Source organism: Littorina saxatilis, linkage group LG1, assembly GCF_037325665.1.
Source record: "Littorina saxatilis isolate snail1 linkage group LG1, US_GU_Lsax_2.0, whole genome shotgun sequence".
NCBI classification, from domain to species: domain Eukaryota; kingdom Metazoa; phylum Mollusca; class Gastropoda; order Littorinimorpha; family Littorinidae; genus Littorina; species Littorina saxatilis.
This window is the reverse complement of record NC_090245.1, coordinates 6,172,100-6,197,099: the sequence shown is the minus strand read 5'-3', so window position 1 is coordinate 6,197,099 and position 25,000 is coordinate 6,172,100. Positions and strand designations below refer to the sequence as shown.

The window sequence follows — 25,000 nt, the reverse complement described above, 5'->3', positions numbered from 1 at the left end:
CCCGCCATTTAGGCAGCCATACGCCGCTTTCGGAGGAGGAACTTCTGATGAAGCCGGTTTGCAGTACAGCGAAGACTCCGCAGGGTGCCGAAGATCTCCTGAACTGGTGTGTCCGCAGGCAATGTTTCTGCTCGTAGTTTCTGGTGGATTGGACAGTGTTGGAGGAGGTGTTCCACTGTCATGTCTGCGATGCCACATTGGCATACAGACGTGTCCCCAATGCGGAATTTTGGGAACATGTGGTGCCTGAGTCTGCAGTGGCCGGTTCTCAGGCGCACAATGATGACCTGCATGTCTTTTCTGGAGAGTTGATAATAACTGTCTCTAGGGTTCCAGAGTCAACTTTGTGCAGATTCTCCTCGGTTCGCGAAGACCTCCGTGTGCACGCATGCGCATGATAAGCATCCCAAGGCAACATCAAAAGTCTTGGAAAACTACATGCACGCAACAACACAAAATGGTTCAAGCGATGTCGCTGCACGCTATCCCCAGGGAGAACAGCCCCAATTTCTTTGAGGGAATTCCTCAAGGGCAATAAGGTTTTAAAATATTAAAATACCAAATTACCAAACAATTTGAAGCCATTTTTGCTAATCATTATATGTCCTGTTATTCATTGGTGGCTTTCCTTAGTGCAGATATAAGTTCTCTTTTTTTAACATTTAGTCAAGTTTCCACTAAATGTTTTAACATAGACTGGGAATCGAGACGAGGCTGGTGGTGGTGGTGTGTGTGTGCGTGTGAGAGGAGCGATTCCCAGAAAACTACTTGACCGATCTTTGTGACAATGGGAATGACAAAGCTTTATTTTCTTGTTGAAAAAAAAATGCAGTGCGTTCAATTTCATTCTGTGAGTTTGACAGATTGACTTGTTCATACTTGTACTTGTAGAGGTTAAACAGAGACAATGTTTAGGTTTTGTGATCACAGTCTCATACCAATTTATTTCGTTGATTGTGTTCTTCAGCTGTTTTCAACACCATCGCCTTCAATCCATACCAAGCATTTGCAGGAAATAAATAAATGACCTCATTTCTGAGGCTGAAACAAGTTACCTGTGTGTGTGTGTGTTTGTGCGCATGTTTGTTTGTGTGTTTGTGCGTGTGTGTGTTTGTGCGCATGTTTGTTTGTGTGTTTGTGCGTGTGTGTGTTTGTTTGTGTTTCTGTGTGTGTGTGTTTGTTTGTGTGTTAGTGTGTGTGTGTGTGTGTTGCACAGAACCAGCCTTTCAACCAGTGCAGTGGAACCCAGTCAAAGAGCACCCTAAGCGCACAAATTGTCTTACACTCAACCTGTATGACATTATTTCATATGATTAGCTGTGCAAGTGCTAACTAGTGTTCTTGTCCAAAGGATGGGCTGCCAGAGTATTACAATATTTCATACTGTTAGTGTGGAGCAATTACTCGGATCAAACACACACACACACACACACACACACACACACACACACACACACACATTGATAACTGTGGTACTTGTCACCCATTCAAGTCAAACTTAAAAAGAAGCGGAGCCATACACTGCCTGATGCTCTCCGTAATACACTGTCACGATCGGGTGACAGAGACCAAGAAAGCGTCACTCAGTGGAGTGCCTGTTCTGGGTCAATGTATGATAGAAAGCGCCTGTGCGTGATATTGGACACAGCAGAGTTTTTGCTGACAGTGCTCCCGAGCACGGATGTTTTGAAACGCACGAGCTTCACAGTGCAGGTTTCTGCTGTCATAGGGCTGACGGTTTTTTTCGCTGACAGCGCGCACGGGATTTTCAGGGATTGAGTTTCTCGTGTCTTTTTCCTGCTTGGGGAGGCAAAACTGTGTATAGCTGGACTGGTTTGGTGACAAGGTCAGTCACGTGTATTTGGCTAGGTGGTCTGTCAGAGACTCAAGGACGACACACTTGACACCCAGCGGCAGAAGGGGAAGGACCTAACACACAGTTACTAGAGTATGATGGTTTTTCACCGAGTATCATATTCGGCACTCTAGGGGAACTTCCACAAGTTATTCCTTTCCTCTGCCACGTATTTTGCTGAGGACAAGTCGTCACATTTCCTTCGTCGGCGATGGCTTTCGCATAAGGATTCGACAAGGGGTTCTGGACGTTTTGGGTCACTGTTGACGAACAGAGACTGTTCCAGGGAGGAGGCGGACTTTGCTTCCATTGAGAGTTACAATCATAGGCTTTTGAGGTAATAAATCATTATTTAACGCTGTTGATGAGTCTGTGTTGTGGAATGAAATACTCTCTGTTGTTCTTTCCAGGTTAGCGCATAATTTACTCTCTGTGACGCTAAAATACTAATCTGTATATGGTTTTTGCAGATAGGGAGAGAAGGACGGAAAATGGCTGTTTTGTTGTTGTAAAAAGTCAGTTTTGTGCAGGCCCACGTGCTCGATGAGATATTTAAAGATGACATGTTTTAAGGTGGTGGGTGAGGGGTAGCTGACATGTTTAGTGCACCGATGCTTTCTGTTTGCAGCCTTCCTTCGTTCGTTCGTTTCGTTCGTTCGTTACGTTCCCGTAACATCGGCACGGCTGACTCTGGCGGGAACTGTTGAGGCTACGCTAACCAGGAGACCGGCTAACCAGGAGACCGGCTAACCAGCGGACCGGCTAACCAGCGAACCGGCTAACCAGCGGACCGGCTAACCAGCGAACCGACTAACCAGCATACCGGCTAAGCAGCAGCAGCAGAGATAAAGCTAAGTGCACCATGTCGTACGCACCCCGTTGACCACCGTTGTCTTTTCGTATCTATGATTTCATTGGAGTAGTGACAACGTGGGGTGTGTGACACCTGCACGAACTAGAGCTTTTCGAACAGAACATTCTCATTTCGACTGTATTTACACGGGTTCAGCGTGTTACTATAATTTTCTACATAGTACTGGCATTTTGTCAGTGAACACTGGTTTTTTGACGTGTTGAGAACGTAAAAGGAACATATTTTGAGTGAAGGCTCGAGGGAGGTGGAGAGTTTATACATAAACAGGCGTCTGAAACTTATACTTTTGTTGACTCTATTTAATTGTATGACTGCGAGAGTGGATCGTGGTGTGGTTAGTTAATTAGTAGTAATTAACCGGTTCATAATCACCTTAAGTGATATATTGAAACGTGACACATGGGGGCCAAGCCGGGATTTACTCAGTTAATTTCCAACTGATAAAGACCCACCAATTAAGGAGAACTAAGAGCAGATAATCTCGTCAGTGCTCGACTTATTTTCTGCTTGGTGCTACCCTTTTTTGTATAGTTTTGATCATATACCACACCTTAAGCGATTCACATCTTGCAGGAAATGTAAATTGTAATTTGTGAGTTATTGTATGCGCTAACTGTGATTACTTCCCTTTCCTTTGTTTGTGAATCTTTGTTGTTGTACGTTCAGAGTTTTCCGTTGCAGAGAGCTGAGCGGGGTTAGCGGATTTGTTATTCGTTTTACTCAGTTTTCTCTACATTGTTGTTTCGCATTCCGTAACAGGTTACATTTCTACCGTCTTGTTTTACTTGGATTTTTCTCCATTTTTTGACTTTGTTGGAATTTTGGGGGGGAAGGGTCCGAGGACTTCTGTCCTAACCAAGGCTGTGGGAGACACTCTGTTTCACCGCAAAAAGCAGCCGATAAAGTAGGCCACGGCTGTGGGAAACACTTTGTTTCACCGCAAAAAGCAGCCATAAAGTAGGCTACGCGTTTTGTTCTACACTGTTTGGATTTTTCTTCTGCATTTTCCGGTTGCTGGATTTTTGTATCCACCGCTTTCATCACCGCGTGTTCTAGCTATAGCTGCGTTAGACTTACTTTGGTAATAAAGCTTTGCTAAAACTAACCATGGCTACAGGGGGATCTCCTACGAGGAGAATAACTTTCGAGACTCCTGGGAGCGAGCAACCGACTGAGCGAGACGCACGCGTTAGAGCCCGAAGCGTTCTAAAACGCTTAGAAGTAGAACGGAAGGAAGAATTTGAGCGACTGACAAGAAAAGAAGAACGTGACCGACAGGACAAGAAAGACGAACTTGACAGACAAGAAAGGGAACGACAGGCTGAACGAGACAGACAGGAAAGGAAAGACGAACGTGACAGACAAGAACGGAAAGAGAAAGATGAACGAGACAGACAAGAAAAGAAAGAGAAAGATGAACGTGACAGACAGGAAAGGGAACGACAGGCAGAACGTGACAGACAGGACAAACAGGCCGAACGCGATCACCAGCTAGAACTAGCTAGGCTACAGGCCGAGAAGGGTACGCTTACTCAGGCTAGCGCGCCGACATTTGTTGCCGACCGTACGAGACTGCCGACGTTCGACGATGACAAGGACGAGCTCGACGACTTTTTACGCCGGTTTGAGCGCATTGCATCTGACCAGAAGTGGGAAGAGGCCACGTGGGCTAGCCGCCTTAGCACCTGCTTGAAGGGACGCGCATTGCAGCTATACAACGCTTTGGATGACGACGAGGCGAGAGACTATCAGGCACTTAAGAAGGCGTTACTCCAGCGCTTCAACCTGACTGCTGAAGCCTACCGACGACGTCTGCGTAACAGCAAGAGACTGAGCGGCGAGCTGAGTCATCAGTTTGTGGCACGCCTTAACCTCTACCTGCGGCGCTGGGTGGAGATGGCCGAAAAGGACTGGACCGTCAACGACCTTGCCGACCTCATAGTCATGGAACAACTGATGTCCAGCCTGCGACCTGAGGTGGTGACCTTCGTGCAGGAGCACCAGCCCAAGACTACTCAGGAGGCAGCCGACTGGATCAGAGTGCACGAGGACGCCCAGGCGATCTCCGGCAAATCTTCAGGCTCACGGCCAGGAAAAACGGGAAATTCGGGTTCTTCAGGACCCAAGGACGGGAAGGACGATCAGGGACACAAGGGATCGAGTTCCAGAACTGACATCCAGTGTTACTACTGCAACAAGCGGGGCCACGTGAAGAAGGACTGCCACAAGAGACAGGCTGACCAGAAGGGCGTTCACTTCGTTGGCAGTGAGGAGTTCAGGGACGTCACGAGCTCATGCACCATCCCACAACTCTGCGTTCCGTGCTCCAGGAAACATTTCCAGCCCCACTGCAACGTCTACGTTAACGGAGTGAAGGGCGAAGGTCTGCGGGACACAGGGGCAGACATGATAGTGGTTCGGGCGAGTCTAGTTCCAGCTATGGCCTACACAGGAGACAGCATCAGGGTGAGAATGGCCGAGGCATCTCACGCTTACGACTTGAACACGGCAGTGATCAAGGTCGTAACCCCGTTGTTCACGGGGACCATTGTGGCCGTCGTCATGGACGATCCTCCATGCGACCTGCTCATTGGAAACCGGGTTCAGTTTGTGGACGGCGTCACCAGGGAGGTTCCCGTTTATCGGTCTCCCGACGTCATTTCAGTGCTCACGCGGGCACAGGCGGAGCGAGAGGACAAACCTCTCAAACCCCTACCTGCTGCACGAGCTGCCCTGGGGAACGTGACCCCCGCGCTTCTCGCGAAGGCTCAGGATTCTGACCCGACCTTAGCTACTCCTCGGGAGCACGCGAAGTCGGGGAAGGTGAAGCTGAGCGGGAAGCATGGGAGGTCAAAGTTCCTCAGGGACAAGAAGTTGCTCTACCGTGAGTTCAGCAACCAAGAAGGTACATTCAAACAGGTTGTCGTGCCTCGCGAGTTTCGCGAGGGTGTCATGGCAACGGCACACGACTCGATTCTGGGAGGTCATCTTGGTACCAAGAAGACCACGGATCGTGTCTGGCGCCACTTTTACTGGCCAGGCATCTGCACGGATGTCCGACGTTTCTGTGCGTCCTGCGATAAATGCCAGAAGGTGGTTGCCAAAGGAAGGGTGAGGAAGGTCCCCTTAGAGAAGATGCCGCTCATCGACGAACCCTTTCGTCGGGTGGCAGTGGACATCATCGGGCCCATCTTGCCTGCGTCTGAGGACGGAAACAGATACATTTTGACCATGGTGGACTACGCTACTCGATACCCAGAGGCGATCCCTCTGAAATCGATTGAAGCCACGCGAGTAGCTGAGGCTCTGGTTACTATGTGGTCCCGGCTGGGAATTCCATCAGAGGTACTCACCGACAGAGGCACGCAGTTCACGGGAGGAGTGATGGCGGAGGCAGCACGACTGCTATCACTGGAGCAGCACTTCACCACTCCTTACCATGCTCAGTGCAACGGACTGGTGGAAAGGTTCAATGGCACCTTGAAGACCATGCTGAGGAAACTAGCTCAGGAGAAGCCACGCACGTGGGACAGGTACATCCCAGCATTGCTTTTTGCATACCGCGAGGTTCCTCAGGAGAGCTTGGGCTTTTCCCCATTTGAGTTGTTGTACGGCAGACAGGTACGCGGTCCCATGGCTATCCTGCGTCAGGCTTGGACAGACGAAGAAGCTGACGAGGAGGTGCAGACGACAGCGACCTACATCGTAGAACTCAGGAACAGGATTGAAGAGACCTGCAAACTGGCTCAAGAGAACCTGGGAAGAGCAGCACAGCGTTATGCGCGAGGATTCGACCGCAAGGCACGGGCGCGCAGCTTCAAGATTGGAGAACGGGTGTTGCTACTTTTACCTGTCAAACACAACAAGCTACAACTGCAGTGGCAAGGACCTTTTGAGGTGACAGCGAGGGTGGGCCAGAACGACTACAGGATCATGATGCACGGGAAAGCACGCCTGTACCACGCCAACCTGCTGCGCGCCTACATAGAGAGGACAGCCTACGGGGAGAAGAACAAAGACCAGAAGAACAAAGACAAGAAGACAGAGAAGGTTGCAGTCATCAGGGGTGAAACGAGGGGTTGCTCGTTCTTGAGGACGACCTTTCTGTCTGGAGACGGACCATCAACCTCTGCAATATCTTCAGGTTGCAAGGTTGGCAAACGCCAGACTTATGCGCTGGGCGTTGATTCTCCAACCGTACCAATTCACGGTACGCGTCATTCCGGGCGCCAACAATGTTGGAGCTGACTTTCTCTCTCGGGCTGTAGAGGAGAACATGACTGTGAGCGAAACCGAGGTTTCGTCTTGAAGAGGGGAGGTGTGTCACGATCGGGTGACAGAGACCAAGAAAGCGTCACTCAGTGGAGTGCCTGTTCTGGGTCAATGTATGATAGAAAGCGCCTGTGCGTGATATTGGACACAGCAGAGTTTTTGCTGACAGTGCTCCCGAGCACGGATGTTTTGAAACGCACGAGCTTCACAGTGCAGGTTTCTGCTGTCATAGGGCTGACGGTTTTTTTCGCTGACAGCGCGCACGGGATTTTCAGGGATTGAGTTTCTCGTGTCTTTTTCCTGCTTGGGGAGGCAAAACTGTGTATAGCTGGACTGGTTTGGTGACAAGGTCAGTCACGTGTATTTGGCTAGGTGGTCTGTCAGAGACTCAAGGACGACACACTTGACACCCAGCGGCAGAAGGGGAAGGACCTAACACACAGTTACTAGAGTATGATGGTTTTTCACCGAGTATCATATTCGGCACTCTAGGGGAACTTCCACAAGTTATTCCTTTCCTCTGCCACGTATTTTGCTGAGGACAAGTCGTCACATTTCCTTCGTCGGCGATGGCTTTCGCATAAGGATTCGACAAGGGGTTCTGGACGTTTTGGGTCACTGTTGACGAACAGAGACTGTTCCAGGGAGGAGGCGGACTTTGCTTCCATTGAGAGTTACAATCATAGGCTTTTGAGGTAATAAATCATTATTTAACGCTGTTGATGAGTCTGTGTTGTGGAATGAAATACTCTCTGTTGTTCTTTCCAGGTTAGCGCATAATTTACTCTCTGTGACGCTAAAATACTAATCTGTATATGGTTTTTGCAGATAGGGAGAGAAGGACGGAAAATGGCTGTTTTGTTGTTGTAAAAAGTCAGTTTTGTGCAGGCCCACGTGCTCGATGAGATATTTAAAGATGACATGTTTTAAGGTGGTGGGTGAGGGGTAGCTGACATGTTTAGTGCACCGATGCTTTCTGTTTGCAGCCTTCCTTCGTTCGTTCGTTTCGTTCGTTCGTTACGTTCCCGTAACATCGGCACGGCTGACTCTGGCGGGAACTGTTGAGGCTACGCTAACCAGGAGACCGGCTAACCAGGAGACCGGCTAACCAGCGGACCGGCTAACCAGCGAACCGGCTAACCAGCGGACCGGCTAACCAGCGAACCGACTAACCAGCATACCGGCTAAGCAGCAGCAGCAGAGATAAAGCTAAGTGCACCATGTCGTACGCACCCCGTTGACCACCGTTGTCTTTTCGTATCTATGATTTCATTGGAGTAGTGACAACGTGGGGTGTGTGACACCTGCACGAACTAGAGCTTTTCGAACAGAACATTCTCATTTCGACTGTATTTACACGGGTTCAGCGTGTTACTATAATTTTCTACATAGTACTGGCATTTTGTCAGTGAACACTGGTTTTTTGACGTGTTGAGAACGTAAAAGGAACATATTTTGAGTGAAGGCTCGAGGGAGGTGGAGAGTTTATACATAAACAGGCGTCTGAAACTTATACTTTTGTTGACTCTATTTAATTGTATGACTGCGAGAGTGGATCGTGGTGTGGTTAGTTAATTAGTAGTAATTAACCGGTTCATAATCACCTTAAGTGATATATTGAAACGTGACATACACTAATGAACAATTCAATTAAAAGACAATGTTAATATCATTCTTGAAACTGTATTTCTTAGCTTTATTCATGGACCAAATATCAAAGGTGAATAAAAAATCAGGACTCATGCACTATACCTGTACATGATTTTTACAATTATAGCACAATTCCATGGACGGATGTAGTATTCCTAAGTAACGCTGTTATTACTTTATGAACATGTACACGAACACAAACATGTACACACATGCAAACACACTGGTTCAAAACGTATAAATTAACAGAAATATTTAGGCTTTGACAAAATGTGCACATGTTGGGGTTGGAGTCATGCAAAACACATAGAACAAATTCCTCAGTGAGAAAACAAATGTCAAAGATTAAGGAAAAAAAAAAAAAAAGTCTGTTTACGGTAACCCGACCGACCCTATTTTTTTCGCGCGACCCTAGACTTTTTTTTGGCATTTGGGGAAAAAAAATAAAATAAAATAACGTAAAAATATGGTTTTTTGGAAGAAAAAAAAAATAACAAAAAAATCCCAACCTACCGACCCTATTTTTGGGGCCTATGTTACCGTAAACAGACCTATTTTTTGTTGTTGCCTAAGACTAACTTGAGAAGGATTAGTGTTATACATAAAAGCAAATCAACTCAATAAATATAAACAACACAATTTATGTCAAAAATAACTGGACAAAAAAACAAAAACAAAAAAACCACAAAGAATACTGTCTGAGATTCATCATCATTTGTTGATCAGTCAACAGTCCTTAGGATTGGTCCCGCTGACTGAAAGACAGATCTGACCAAGACAAGTACAGTGTACTTTAGCACCAACCAAGAAAGTGACATAAGGAAGGGGGTGGAGGAGGGGGGGGAGGCCAAGGTTACAAGTCAGTTGTGTCAAACTAACAAGAGGACGGAATACTGATATTTCAAACTGACAAAGCACCAATAACACCTATCACACAAGAATCTGTATAATGTACACAGAATACCAGTTGCACACTTAACGTAACATATCAACAGACAACCGGTTGAAACACTCAATAAATAAAACCACATACAAAATGAGGAGAAAAACACACAAGAAATTCTAAAATAGGAAGAGAGAAAAACACAAAAACTACAGTGCAACCGCCCTTTGAAGACACCCCTCAGATTTGTTGATTGACAATATCTGAACAAAAGCTTTCACTTGAAGACTCCCTCCTTTCCAAGACAAGATTTTCTCTTATTTTTAGAGCCCGTGAATGGTCGATCAACTGTATGTCGATTTCTCTTTGCAACCTCATCAGATGAAAAGCAAGATCAGATCTCCTCTCTGTACAACAACTTGGCGATCATTTTCTCAGGCAGAGGAAGGGCCAGCATCAGAGCAAAGGGGGGATCACCGTGGCGAAACACACTACGCACAGCCTCAAGACTAAACTGCAGGAGCGACTTGGGGTTACGGGCCTTGGTCCTCAGCCAATCAAGCAGGTGCTGGTCATCCTTAACGACCAGCGGTACCTCATCATCAGCCTCCTCGTCACTATCATCGCTGTCTTCCAGATCCAACATAGAAAAGCTGGTGGTGGGGTTTGTGGTGGGGGCCTTGGTTTCGGCGAAAAGGTACTTTTCTTGCCAGAGGTCACAACCAGCTTCCACCAAGAAGGACGCGAAATCCACTGCTCCAGCCTCCAGAGCTTCTCTCAGGGGGCTCCAATCTTCTCCGTCTGTGTCCGAGTCTGGATCCATGCAGTTATCTCCCTGTAAACAGAAATCGCACGGGTTGAATGATACTCAAACTTTTTCATACGCACATGAATATTTCTCTTACAAAGTTACATGCTTTAATTTCTAATGGTAGCTACTTTTCACTAGTCATTTATTTAGCAACAACAGTACTGTGGAACCCCTATTTTCCGCCCCCCCCAATTGAAGACTTCCTGCATTGTTTTCTCACATGTTCTGTTCATAAGCTCTGTAAATTTACCTCCATTTTAAGACTCCCTCCTTTTTCAGACCTGATTTTCTCAGATTTTTAAGGTCTTAAAAGGGGGGTTCCACTGTAAGGCCAAAAAAAAAATAGGTGTGGTTACGGTAACATAGCCCAAAAAAATAGGGTAGGAAGGTAGGCAATCATTTTTTTTTTAAACTTTTTTATATTTAGTCAAGTTTTGACTAAATATTTTAACATCGAGGGGGAATCGAAACGAGGGTCGTGGTGTATGTGCGTGTGTGCGTGTGTGCGTGTGTGTGCAGAGCGATTCAGACTAAACTACTGGACCGATCTTTATGAAATTTGACATGAGAGTTCCTGGGTATGAAATCCCCGAACGTTTTTTTCATTTTTTTGATAAATGTCTTTGATGACGTCATATCCGGCTTTTCGTGAGAGTTGAGGCGGCACTGTCACGCCCTCATTTTTCAACCAAATTGGTTGAAATTTTGGTCAAGTAATCTTCGACGAAGACCGGGGTTCGGTATTGCATTTCAGCTTGGTGGCTTAAAAATTAATTAATGACTTTGGTCATTAAAAATCGGAAAATTGTAAAAAAAAATAAAAATTTATAAAACGATCCAAATTTACGTTTATCTTATTTTCCATCATTTGCTGATTCCAAAAACATATACATATGTTATATTCGGATTAAAAACAAGCTCTGAAAATTAAATATATAAAAATTATTATCAAAATTAAATTGTCCAAATCAATTTAAAAACACTTTCATCTTATTCCTTGTCGGTTCCTGATTTCAAAAACATATAGATATGATATGTTTGGATTAAAAACACGCTCAGAAAGTTAAACCAAAGAGAGGTACAGAAAAGCGTGCTATCCTTCTTAGCGCAACTACTACCCCGCTCTTCTTGTCAATTTCACTGCCTTTGCCATGAGCGGTGGACTGACGATGCTACGAGTATACGGTCTTGCTGAAAAATGGCAGCTACTTGACTAAATATTGTATTTTCGCCTTACGCGACTTGTTTTCTAATGTGTACAAATTAAACCTACTTGACAGGGAAATAAGTGTGCGACTCGGGCGCTTTCGCTTTCATTGCGTTTTTTGCACTCGTTTTTTTTTTTTTCTTCTTTTTTTGACAAATGTAATAAAAAGTTATAGGATCGGCCCCTAAAATTAGGGTAGGTCGGGTTACCGTAACCACACCTATTTTTTTTTTTAGGCCTAACAACAACAACAACCACAACCACATTTTTGTGTGTGTCAACAGTGACAACATCCACAACATCCACAACAACATCAACAGCCACACCAACGTACCTTTGTTTCAGCACCATTGATGTCTGCACCTGCCCCTACCAGCAGAGCCGCCATATCAGTACGTCCCGTCCTGGCAGCAAAGGTGAGTGGCAAGGTGTTCATCTCACCAGGCACACAAGGGCTGGCACCCTGTTGCAGCAAGACACGCACCACTTCAACGTTTTCCCAACACACCGCTTCATGTAGCGGCAGGTTGCCAAGGCGATTGGGGTCGTGAGGGGAGCAGCCATGTTCCAACAGGGCGTAGGTGACCTCGGCAGCGTGGCTGAGACACTGGCAAACAGCGTGGAGCAATGTGCTGCCCCCTAGTGGAGTGTGAAGCTTCTGGTCGGTGCGACTCAGCAGAAACGCGGCAACCTCTCCTGCGTTGTTGAGCAAGGCTACATAGAGTGGGGAGCGTCCGCGCTCATCACAAATATTGACGTCAGCCCCACTCTCACACAGGGCTTTGACAAGGTCAAGGTTATTGCTGGACGCTGCTACATGCAGCGGAGTCAGAGAACTCTCCCGTGCATGCGTTGCCAAAAGCGTGCGCTGCTGCATTCGGAGATGTCCGGCCAGATTAGGTGGGGCTCCGTTCTTCAACAGCTGCAAAGCGAGATCGGTATTACTGTCGGCACAGGCCAGCAGCAGTGCTGTTTGACCGCCGTTGTTCTGGATGTCTGTCGCAGCCCCCATCTCAATCAGCCGGAGGGCGACGTCACGGTGCTTCTCTCTCACCGCCAAGTGCAGCGCTGTGTCACCGGTCAGCCTCGCTGTCTGGTTCAGTTCTCTCTGCAGCGCGTTCCCTGTGAAGGTTTTCGTGGGACCGTCCCCCTCACCATCCTCTGTTTGATGAAACACCTCAGTGGAATGGACACGGGTTGGGAACAGGATGTCCAGACTTTTCATGTGGCCGAGCGTGGCCACGATGTGCACTGGGGCGTGACCGGCCAGGTTGTGCAGGAAGCGGAACCCCTCGCAGCGTGACAGGATTTTGGTGATGTTATCCTGTTGGTGCAGTAGGGACAGGTGCAGCGCTGAGTTACCAACACTGTTACCCTGTAACCAAAACACTCAAGTCAGACCCTGTTACAAAAACACACGTCAGACTCAGTTTGATATTGGATGTTATCGTAATCATAACACTCATCAAATTGCTGGAAGACTAACTTGATGCTGCAACCATGTGATATGGTCCTATCAAGCAGAAAGTATTCTCTCTTAACCCTGCTTTCTCCTTTCTCTTCTTCGTGCCAGCAGGCTATAAGCTTACCTGACAATTCATGATTCTCAATTTTGTAATAACTGTCAATCACATGTAGAGTTGGCTCATGTCACAAGGGAAAACACAAACAAATCACAAAGGTGCATCAAGAACACGTACACTTCCAACACAGGGCTCTGCAAACTACCTATTACAGCGCTGTGTATCATCTTGCATTAAGTTATGATCACACAAACGATCTTTCACTTTCATCATTTCTCTCCTCCATTCAATTACATCTTTTAATCAGGCCTGGGAATGAGTACAAGTGGTTTGGGAGTACTGACGGGAAAATGTTGCGTTTTAAGCATTTTTAGGGGAAAAACGGAGGCTCTTTTCTTACACAATTACAAGAGGACTTCGTCGTATTTACGACGAAAGGCGTATCATTCCCAGGCCTGTTTAATGCATGTGCCTCAAAAGAAGCTGCGTTGAACGTCACAGAGCCCCCCTTTTTAGAACCTCCAAAAAACTGAGAAAATCAGGTCTCAAAAGGAGGAAATCTTAAAATGGGGGTCAATTTACAGCGACTTGCAGAAAGTCTGAAAGAACAAGGTCTTAAAATTGAGGGGTCCTAAAAGGGGGTTCACATTGCTGTACACAGTGATATGCGTACCTGAGTGATGTTACATTGCTGTACACAGTGATATGCGTACCTGAGTGATGTCACATTGCTGTACACAGTGATATGCGTACCTGAGTGATGTTACATTGCTGTACACAGTGATATGCGTACCTGAGTGATGTTACATTACTGTACACAGTGATATGCGTACCTGAGTGATGTTACATTGCTGTACACAGTGATATGCGTACCTGAGTGATGTTACATTGCTGTACACAGTGATATATGCGTACCTGAGTGATGTTACATTGCTGGTGCTGCACCAAAGCCTCCACAATCTCCGTGAGACCTTCCGTCACTGCTGCACATAGCGGGCGCTGCAAGGATAAATCATAGTGCACACTGAAAACAACATGTGATGTGAAGCCAAAAACAATGAAGATCTTCTGTATTATAGAACGATGAGACAATGAAAGTTTTGTTTTTAGACACCGCCCATCTCCTTCCTGTGTAAATGATTCAGGTCACCATCTCAGATCAGGTTAGACGGGTGCAGTGGCGTGGTGGTAAGATGTCGGCCTCCTAATCGGGAGGTCGTGAATTCGAATGCCGCCTGGTGAGTTAAGAGTGGGGATTTTTCCGATCTCCCAGGTCAACTTATGTGCAGACCTGCTAGCGACTTAACCTCCTTCGTGTCTACACGCAAGCACAAGACCAAGTGCGCACAGAAAAAATCCTGTAATCCATGTAAGAGTTCGGTGGGTTATAGAAACACGAAAATACTCAGCATGCTTCCCCCGGAATCTGCGTATGCTGCCTGAATGGCGGGGTAAAAACGGTCATACACGTAAAAATCCACTCGTGCTAAAAACATGGGTAAACGTGGGAGTCTAAGCCCATGAACGAAGAAGAAGAAGAAGATGAGGCCGGGCTTTTATCTGGGATAACACCATCCCTCCACTTGGACCCATACCCAAAACCAACTGCCTGTGTGAAAATGTAAATATTAAATTATCTTATGTCTTACTTGTTAGTCAATAGCTACTAGCGCCAGCTACAAAATAACTTCATACACAATTCCTACCCTGCACAGAAAGAAGCTAGGGAGTTGCATTTTGGTATGAGTCCAAGTGAAGGGATGGTCTTTATCCCAGATTAAAGCTTGGCACGATTTAGGATGTGACCTGAACACACAGAAGGACTGTGCCTTTAAGAATCCCCCTCCCCAATTTAAGACTTCCTCACTTGAAAGACCCTGCTTTCTTGAATATGTGTCCATTTTACTAGAAATTCTGTCCATTGTACTAGAAATTCTGTCCAATTTACTTGAATATCTGTCCAATTTACTTGAATATCTGTCCAATTTAGAATATCTCCCCAAAAAATGTTTTAACGATTTTTGAAAGTCTTATAAGAGGAGGACCATTGCATTTGTAAAATCCAAGTCTCCATCCCAACACCTGTCATATTAAAAAAAAAAAAAAAAAGTACACACACACACAGACACTCACATGTTTTGAAACAGGGTCCAAGATGTTGACATCGCAAGACGAGACAGACATCAACAAGAGAGCGATGTCAGTCATGTGTTTCCTGATGGCAAGAGGAAGGGGGAAGCCTCCGTCAAAGTCCTCTGCGTTGACATTACACCCCAGCTCCAGCAGCAGCGCGACCATATCACGTTTACCTGTCGTGACGGCCTGACAAAGAGCCGTACCTGCCCGTCAAAAGCAAGCGGTCAAGTTGCATTAGTGAAACCACCAACACCATATGATCAGAATTGTTAACTTAAATTGCAACGGTGCTATAAATATTCAACTTGAAGTGTTTCCCAAAGTACATGCAAAACATTTTCACTGCTTTAAAAGCAAAATTCAGAGTTTGCACAAAACAACAACAACAAAAAGATAAAAAGAAATAGCTCCAGATTTTATATTCAACGGTTACTTTTGATGACATGAAAATAAATGAACTTGTCATAGGCACTCTTGATGTGATACTAAAAAGGAAATTGTCTGAAAGTGGCATCCAAAAGTCAAACCAACTAATGCAACCTTGGATTTTATACACTTCTTGAGCTCTTTTAATTGTCTGACGTTACATACACTTGTCTGCAAACGTTCTTTTATACAGTGGATCTATATCTCCCCTTTTCTGACCTTCAAAAGTCTGAGAAAATCAGGTCTTAAAAACAAGGGAGTCTTAAAATGTAGGGTAAATTTACAAAGGTTAAGAACAGAATGTCTGAGAAAACTAGGGTCTAAAAAGGGGGGAAGACTTTAATTTGGGGGGTGGGGGGAAGGGGGTCTTAAAAGGGGGGTTTCACTGTATTGCAGCCTTGGATTTTTTGTTTGTCTTCAAAAACCCGACAGAAGTACTCCTCCTCTCTTACCCTGCATGCCGAACACTTGGTCCATGTCCGCTCCTGCTGCCACCGCTGCTTCTACACCCTTCATATCATCGTTCTGTATCGCCTGGTGGAGGCGTCGAATCACGTCAGCCATTGTTTTGCTCAGTCAAGATGAACACAGGAAGAGGGGTACAGCTGGCAAAATTTAAACTGTTGATTCCATGCTGTATACTGCTAGAATACGTCCTGAAACAAATCATTTTTCATTAAAACTTCATACTGAATGTGAAATACATTTTGAATCTTTGATTACCAGTTACTTGAATTTAGAGAGATGAGGGGGGGGGGGGGGGGGGGGGAGAAGTACAAAGAATAAGTTTGAACATTCAAAAATATTACCAACTGGTAATTTACACATGAGCCTATTGGTAGGAAGTTAGTCAGTCTTGTTTATATTTTTTTATGAACTCCATTGTATCCCTCCTTCCCTCCCATGTACTGCTATTCGAACTTTGGACACCATATTCCACTCATGGGGTCTAATTCGTGATGAAAAATGGAACAAATATTTTAACTGAAAACTTTGCTTTATCAAAAAATCCTTCAGTCCTCATTCAAAGGACTTATCGAGTTATTCATTCGGTGCCTTATCGAATGAAACAAATGTTGGGGTAAAAACTAAAATGCGTTCAGATTTCGTCCTCTTCTTCTTCTTCAAATAGTGAGGCAATCCCTGTACAGGGAAACTATCCTCATTTGGTTGGTGCGACTAATTTTCTCAGTGGCAGCAGTAATGTTGGCGCAGATTCATTATAAGGTTCACGCCAGAATGATCACGACGTTCAGGAGTTTTGCCCACATCATCATCATGTATGAAAAGGCAAGCCAACACAAACCTCTACTGAATTCCTGCTGCAGATTTGTTCAGTCATGCAGTCAGCAAAAAAATCAGGTAAAATCCAAGTTTAATACTAACCGTAAACTGTGAAAATGTTTGGTCTTAATTAACACCACATGACTACCGAACTCAAAGATTGTCTGCAACTAGAAGAAAGATGTTACTGCGAAGCATGGTTCAGGGGAATGCACTCCTCCAGCAACACGGCCTTGCTCTTTCAAGGGACACAACTCGGAATTAATTTTGCAAGAGTTACGCGCTCTTTGTTGTGTTAAACTTTGGGTTACACAAGCACACATATTTCTTCCAAAAATACACAGCTAGTCCACGATGTGACACAATCGCCTTCGTGTCATGAGGTATGTTTGCTTCCCGTGAAGTGTAAGGCATGCATCTCGAGTCTCAGATGTGTTAGTATCATGCGAAAATTGCGATTATAATGGCAATATTGTGCCCAGTCACGGTGCTTGTGCACTATCTATGTCCGGACATTGCCACTGCCACTGAATCGAGTGACTTTGACACTTTTTTTCTTCAATTATGATTAAGATTTTATTGGGTTCGTTTGCATAGCTAATTCTTTTCGCTTCCGATGTACGATTGACTGATTTAAACTTGTTAATATGACACGTGCATTTGTCGTGAGTTAACAACATGAACAAAATCCTTGGCAAAATAATCGTCCTTGTTGTGGTCAGCCAAAGGTAAACTGGCAGTTGCTGTCTTTCAGGTGCTGTCAGATAGTCAATAGAAACACCTGTTTTTACCACTCTCTTGTGTTTTACAATAAAATCACATCGCAAACTGATGGAGATTTTGGCCAGAGTTTTTCATGAACCTTGTAAGTTGTATCAGTGTATGCAAACGACAATGTCCTGACATTGACAACAATCTTAATGGGCCGATTCATGCCTATGATGTGTTGATTGTGCTCTTCAAGTACAGTTGATATTTTCACAATAGAACAGCAGAGACATCTATAAGCAGCTCATGGTATCATTACTGCATTTTTTGTTTGTTGTACATTAAAACTCAGTATTAGAAGTAATTTATGCATGTTTCTGGCTTTGACAATATATGATACATGTATAGTTTACGTGCATGTGCATGCACTTATACACAGGGCCGGATCTGGGGGGGGGGGGGTTCCTAGGGTTCCGGACCCCCCCCCCCGGCCATCCAATGTACCTCTCAGAGAAAAAAAAAGGTGGACTTTGGACCCCTGCCTTCAGTTGGAACCCCCTCAAACGAACTTGGTCCGGCCCTGATACATACATGTACATTCTCTCTCTGTGTCTCTCTCTCAGTGTCTGTCTGTCAGTCTCAGTGTCTGTCTCTCTGTCTGTCTCTCTCTGTCTCCCCATACCTCGTTAGAAGAGTAACTCAACAGCTGAACAAAACAAAAGCAGAAACACTTGTGCAGGTGAAACCCCAAAGTGTTACTGCTGAAACTGAAAGCTGTTACAGAAACTTCTGGAATGATAATCAAATCCTATGCAGATATCAAAGTTTCTACTGTGCATTTTTGTCCCCTTACACTTGCAGACTTGAGCATCAGGAAGGAATGTGGATAAAGTAATTGATGGGATCTAACAACTCCAGGAGGTCACCCAATATGGACTCGGACGAAGACACTGATCAGCCAAACCCCGCCAACTCTGAACTGCCCGGCATTGTTGCCTACCTTATTCGCAGGTAAGTCACCTTTGTAGTGAAGATCTCCTCAAGGTTGTGCCTTGGTTTGGACTGTCTTCTGGTCTTCAGGCAATCCAAATCTCTGTGAGGCCTAAAAAAAATATAGGTGTGGTTACGGTAACCCGACCTACCCTATTTTTAGGGGCCGACCCTATAACTTTTTATTACATTATTTTGTAAAATAAAAATTAAAAAAAACCGAGTGCAGAAAACGCAATGAAAGCGAAAGCGCTCGAGTCGCACACTTATTTCACTGTCAAGTAGGTTTAATTTGTACACATTAGAAAAAAAATTTAAAAAAAAAATGATTGCCTACCTTCCTACCCTATTTTTTTTGGCCATGTTACCTTAACCTGTGACACCTATTTTTTTTTTTTGGCCTGATGTCGCAGATTTCTCGGAAAGCAAAAAATTAAAAATAGTTTTCTTTACATGCACAATGGATCTTTTACCAGAGGGGGTCACCAGAGGGGGTTACCAGAGGAGGTTACATTCATATAATTTACAAGGCCAACATGCTTCAGCTTACGCCCCAAGACCCCTACAAAAGGCTCTGCCCCTGGACCCTGATAGGGGACCTATGCTGCCCCCTGGGACCTCCTGCCTTATTTATTTTCTTGAAACTCATTCTTCCTTGAATGGATTACCTGGGTCTTTCAATAACGGAAATTGTCGCTTGAAGACGCTGGTTTGGTATAAACATGTGTCATGTATGCATTCATAAATGTTTCTGTATAATAGTCTGGTTGAGTGACGGGCGTGGTGGTAAGACGTCGGCCTCCTAATCGGGAGGTCGTGAGTTCGAATCCCGGTCGCTGCCGCCTGGTGGGTTAAGAGTGAAGATTTTTCCGATCTCCCAGGTCAACTTATGTGCAGACCTGCTAGTGACTTAACCCCCATCGTGTGTACACGCAAGCACAAGACCAAGTGCGCACGGAAAAGATCCTGTAATCCATGTCAGAGTTCGGTGGGTTATGGAAACACGAAAATACCCAGCGTGCTTCCTCCGAAAGCGGCGTATGGCTGCCTTAATGGCGGGGTAAAAACGGTCATACACGTAAAAATCCACTCGTGCTAAAAACACGAGTGAACGTGGGAGTTTCAGCCCATGAACGAAGAAGAAGAAGAAAAAGTACTGGGATAACGGATTTTATTGACACTAGTGGAACATGTCTATGATGACCACCTAAGGCACCAACCAAAAGTGGTCCTCATAGACAGATAGTCATTATGGAAAGGTGAATTGTGTGGGGAAGAACCTCTTCAGGGTTTCTTTGGGCTGGTTGTATTGGGCAGGTGGTTGTATTGGGCAGGTGGTTGTATTGGGCAGGTGGTTGTATTGGGCAGGTGGTTGTATTGGGCAGGTGGTTGTATTGGGCAGGTGGTTGTATTGGGCAGGTGGTTGTATTGGGCAGGTGGTTGTTATCAAGAGGTGGTCGCCAGGGCAGGTTGGACTGTACTAGACACTTCAGGTGTCAAATCACTATCCACTGAGTGGGTGTTGATCCAGTACCTCTGTTCCTTTCATTGCTTGATGCTGTACACAGTTTTTATCATGCATTCCTCTTGACCTATGTGCATGCTGGATTTGCATTCAACCATAGCTCCTTTAACACTTTCTACCCTTACACCTATGTTGACCAAGGTTATTTTAGCCGAGACCAACTGTGCTGCAGCAGGTCACTCAGAATAGTAGTAACTGTGTAGAAACTGTGTATCAACACGCTGGAATGCAGGCGTTAGATCGACCATACAGGAAGCGACTGAAGCGAACTGTCTGAGCTGATATATCCGTACCTGGTCAGATAGAGCCAAATGTGTGGGTACCTGGGAGACAATGAGTTAAAATAGTTTTGCTAACACAGAGTTAACATGTCGTGTAAAGGGAAATCAATGCACGTAGGTGCACGTAGACAACCTGTGGGCTTAACAGAATGAAACTGAAGGCATTGATTTTATTTTTCACAAAGACAAGTAAAGGGTATAGGCTGTCTGAAACTTTGCGGGGGAGACAGTACTGACACACTTGTCTTGGTAACACAAACCAAATGAACCTTATAAAGTAATATGCGTGAAACAGATTTTCTTGATTTTGTTAGCTTGTTTTCAATCCAAACACAACATGAGTATAATTATATATTTTGTTAGATTCAGGAGATTATAAAAGATACACACATATATATATAACAGTGGATCGGCCTCCTATTCTAAACGGAAGGTCGTGAGTTCAAATCCCGGCCGCAGCCGCCTCTAGGGTTAAGGGTGGAGATTTTTCCCGATCTCCCAGGTCAACTTATGTGCAGACCTGATGCCTTATCCCCCTTCGTGTGTACATGCAAGCACAAGACCAAGTGCGCACGGAAAAGATCCTGCAATCTATGTCGGAGTTCGGTGGGTTATAGAAACACAAAAATACCCTGCATGGTTCCCCCGAAAGCGGTTTTGGCTGCCTGAATGGCGGGATAAAAACGGTCATGCACGTAAAAACCCACTTGTGCGAAAACATGAGTGAATGTGGGAGTTTCAACTTATGAACGAAAAAGAAGAAGAATTGTAAGCTCAAAACTGACTAAATGCATGGGTGCAACAGAATACAGAATACAGAATACAGTATTTATTGAGCCAAGTGACATTAAAAAAACATTTAAAGCACAAGGAATTTAGCGTAGTGTTGGTAAAATCACGCACACACACACACCCACACACACACTGACACACACACACACACGCCCACACATTCACTGACATACACACCAACACACACACGCCCACACTACAGCAGTCACGATCACACCATCACACGCCGGCAGCCGGTTTTTGGTTTCATCGGCTGCCGATGTTTTTGTTCCAGGAGAGTGTTTTTTTGGCATTTTAAATACTAAAAAAGCTGGACCCCAACTTTTGCCGGTTTTTGGAATTTTCCAGGTTGCACCCATGTAAATGTTAAAACCATGAGTTTCTGCCCATGAACGAAGAAGAAGAAGAAGAATGAGTGTCTAGCGAACAGTGGAGAGGAACAGAACCAGTCCTGTCTCATGGCCTCTCAGTCAGAGTAGAATGAGAAAGATGGAATTTATGTAATTTTCAAATCGACAAGTGCTTCATTGGTAGATGGGAGATAAATGCTCTGTTTGGTGCTGTCTCTGAAAAAGAGGGTTGCTCCCCTTGTTCCTGGTGCATTTGTACATGTTATCATTGTTCAGTTGAGGGGCTGGAGGTGGCACTGTGTGGCAGTCAGTGGCAGTGAGTGATCCGCATCCACATGATTGTAGGAGTCTGTTTTACCAAGAGTACTCATATTTTTTTATTTTCTGAAATTAATAAGATTATTTTGGTGTTTTGTGGAAAGGAAACTCTGCAAAGAATTTAAGATGGACAGTTTCACAAGCACCTTTTATTTTACAGGGGAACAACTATATGTAGGTGATAAAACCCTAAAATTAAACAGAGGGAAAAAATGTTCAAGTGAATCAGAATGAATCTGGTACATGTATAGTCTGGGCAAGGGGCAGATGGAGGACGTTTTAATTATTTAAAAATAATCTAGACAACTGTTATATATCACTCACAAATTTATCAGGGTAGAGCAAAAATTATTAGGGATAGCACTTAACCGTGTAAACACAAGATATTACGGATAATCTGGAACAACTTTCTGTATCAATTAAGCACTAATATAAAAGTTGCTTAAATGTTATTAATAATTAAAAACGTCCTCTGCTAGAGCCCCCCCCCCCCCCCCCGCTCAGATTATACAGTGGAACCTGACTATAACACCCACCCAAAGGGCTGACCAAAAGTCCAGCAGAATTTACAGCCTGCTCAAAAAGTTGAGGAAGACGAAGCGAGACCACATCACCCCCCTACTTCGCTCCTTGCACTGGCTCCCTGTCAACACCCGAATCTCATACAAACTGTCCACTCTGGTCTACAAGTGTCTCAACGACTCTGCTCCCGAGTACCTTCAATCCTCCCTGGACCTGTACACCCAGCCCTCCGACCGTCCCCTTCGTTCTGCTGCTGACCCACTCCGCCTTCACATCCCTCGCTCGAAACTCGCATCTGCTGGTCAGCGTGCATTTCCCTCCGCGGGCCCCTCCGTCTGGAACTCCCTGCCGCTTGAGCTTCGCCAGAGCCCCTCTCTTGACGCGTTCAAGAGTAGGTTGAAGACTCAGTTCTTCCCGTAGCTGGCTGCGACTTTCATGTTCGACGTGATGTGTTGTGCCCCAAAAGACATTCTTGTGCTGTGCTCTGTGAGAGGTGTTTTCTTTGTGCTTAATATTATTTTGTTTTGGACCTAGCTATTGATGTGTACATTGTTGTTAAACAGTTGGTTGTTGTATGTTTATCAGGGTTTGCTAGTGTGTGATAGGGTTCGTGTCCGTCTGTAGATGTTAGTTTCTTTGTTAGTCCTGTGTTGACAACTCTTCGACAAGCGCTTGGAACTGTACCCACGGAATACGCGCTATATAAGCTTCATATTGATTGATTGATTGATGCACACTGTCAGTTGGTGCCTTGGCTGGTCAGTATAGAAACGGGAAAGAAAAAGTTCTCATCATCTTTAACAATATGCAGTGTCCTACATATGAACAGGTTTTTGGTTGTTTATATTCATTCAAAGGTGGCTTTTTTCTTCAAGTTTTTAAAAGCTAAAACAAAATGCATATTGGGTTTATGCACTGACAAGCAGGGCCGGACCAAGTTCGTTTGAGGGGGGGGGGGGGGGGGGGGAGGGTTCCAACTGAAGGCAGGGGTCCAAAGTCCACATTTTTTTTCTCTGAGAGGTACATTGGATGGCCAGGGGGGGGGGGGGTTCCGGAACCCAGGAACCCCCCCCCCCCCCCCCCCCCCCGATCCGGCCCTGACAAGGTTACAGTGACAGTGATGGTTCACTTGTTCTTTGGTGTTGTATTCACTAGTCTGCTCTTTGGATCTTGCCATTTCTGATCTAATTTCCATGCACAAATATTCTTTGAAGGTTCAAAGTTGAAACATGTGAAAGTATACCCAGGGTAAAAAATGGTGTTGCACTAAAACCAAAAGGTGACCCTGAGAGTTAACAGCTCAGAAGCGAAAAGAAGAAGCATGCAAATAACCACACATTGTTCTGTGTGCATTTTTCCAACAATCATTGACAGAGTCGGCACTTTCTAACATACAGCAGGCTGTAAATTCTGCTGGATTTGACATCTTACAGGTCAAGTTTCCATCATGATAATGGTGCAAATATAAATTGCGCAGTGTGATATGTATGGTACACAGACCTTGGGATTGCTTGATGCAGACACCATTTTGCTCATAACATCCCAAACAATAATCAGCACATGTGACATAAAATGCACATATGTTCTGTTTAGGGGCGGCTGTGGGTGAATATAGATATGTTTATACAATGGAAACCCCCTTTTAGGAAGCGGCTCTCCCCCCCCTCTCCCCTCATTATCAAGACTTGGTTTTTCAAATTTTCTGTTCATGAAATCTATGAACTTAACACCATTTGAAGACTACATCCTTTGACGGAACTTGTGGAGGGGGGGGGGGGGATCGGAGGGAGTCCACTTGTAGTAGACGTTTTTAAAGTCACGGGGAGAGATTGCACAAAACGGATCAATTAACCTTGAAATCATTGAAGGAGCAAAGACTGAATCCACTGTGTGTGTGTGTGTGTATGTGTGCGTAATGCATGTATTTGTGTGTGTGTGTGTGTCTGCGTGTGCGACTTGAATGGCACTTATACACCGACAGCAAAACCAGAAATTGCTCTATACTGAGAGACACGAAAGACAAAACGGACGACTATGCAATGTGCGTTTTACATCCAAACGCGGAACACACACTATAAGTACACATGACCTCCAATCAGGAGAAAGAGACAGAACAACGCATTACTAGGTGCACTGGCACTGATCACGCTACAGCTGAGTGACTGACCGACATGATTAGGCCACAGGACGATACCTTCCGCCTGTGATTAGGCCCCTCCCCCAAAAATAGTCTGTTTACGGTAACATAGGCCCCCCAAAAATAGGGTCGGTAGGTCGGGATTTTTTTTCTTTTCAAAAAACCGTATTATTAAGTTATTATGCCCAAAAAACAAAGACTTTTTTTTTCTCCCCCAAATGCCAAAAAAATGTCTAGGGTCGCGCAAAAAACGGGGTCGGTCGGGATACCGTAAACAGACTATTTGTTGTTGTTGCCTTACTGTATCATCTGTGTCCCTAGAAAAGCTGCTTTCACCCACACTGTTTTTCTTCTCTGGAGAGTACACTTGTACAACTCTCGCATCACAAAATGCTTTTAGCAGATCGTGTGCACCACTCGAAAGTTCACCTTGCAAACTAAAACATAGCTTTGAGA

General features: G+C 45.0%; 2 protein-coding genes across 2 annotated transcripts in view; one reads left to right on the top strand and one right to left on the bottom strand.

Moving 5' to 3' along the window:
• Positions 1–8,664: 8,664 nt before the first annotated feature.
• LOC138960059 (ankyrin-3-like) lies at positions 8,665–17,155 on the bottom strand. The gene is made up of 6 exons (XM_070331785.1): positions 17,024–17,155; positions 16,090–16,293; positions 15,209–15,414; positions 13,991–14,074; positions 11,887–12,927; positions 8,665–10,369 (listed from the first exon to the last, which is right to left on the bottom strand). Exons 2-6 carry the CDS (start codon positions 16,199–16,201, stop codon positions 9,929–9,931), a joined length of 1,884 nt encoding a protein of 627 aa, XP_070187886.1. The 5' UTR covers positions 16,202–16,293; positions 17,024–17,155; the 3' UTR covers positions 8,665–9,928.
• A 41-nt stretch (positions 17,156–17,196) lies between these two features.
• LOC138960069 (DDB1- and CUL4-associated factor 11-like) overlaps positions 17,197–25,000 on the top strand; it is a 63,073-nt gene continuing 55,269 nt past the window's right edge. The window contains exons 1-2 of the mRNA XM_070331829.1: positions 17,197–17,304; positions 18,491–18,640. Of these exons, the coding sequence (XP_070187930.1) occupies positions 18,528–18,640 (113 nt within the window). The 5' untranslated portion in view covers positions 17,197–17,304; positions 18,491–18,527. The remainder of the gene's footprint in view (positions 17,305–18,490; positions 18,641–25,000) is intronic.

Bases quoted from the DNA above. Each gene is read 5' to 3' on its own strand.
- LOC138960059 (XM_070331785.1), bottom strand. From the start codon at position 16,201: ATGGCTGACGTGATTCGACGCCTCCACCAGGCGATACAGAACGATGAT. The intron at 14,075-15,208 runs GTGAGTGTCTGT...TTATCCTTGCAG, and splicing joins TGGACCCTGTTTCAAAACAT to CGCCCGCTATGTGCAGCAGT. The intron at 12,928-13,990 runs GTACGCATATAT...TTTTGGTTACAG, and splicing joins AGCAATGTAACATCACTCAG to GGTAACAGTGTTGGTAACTC.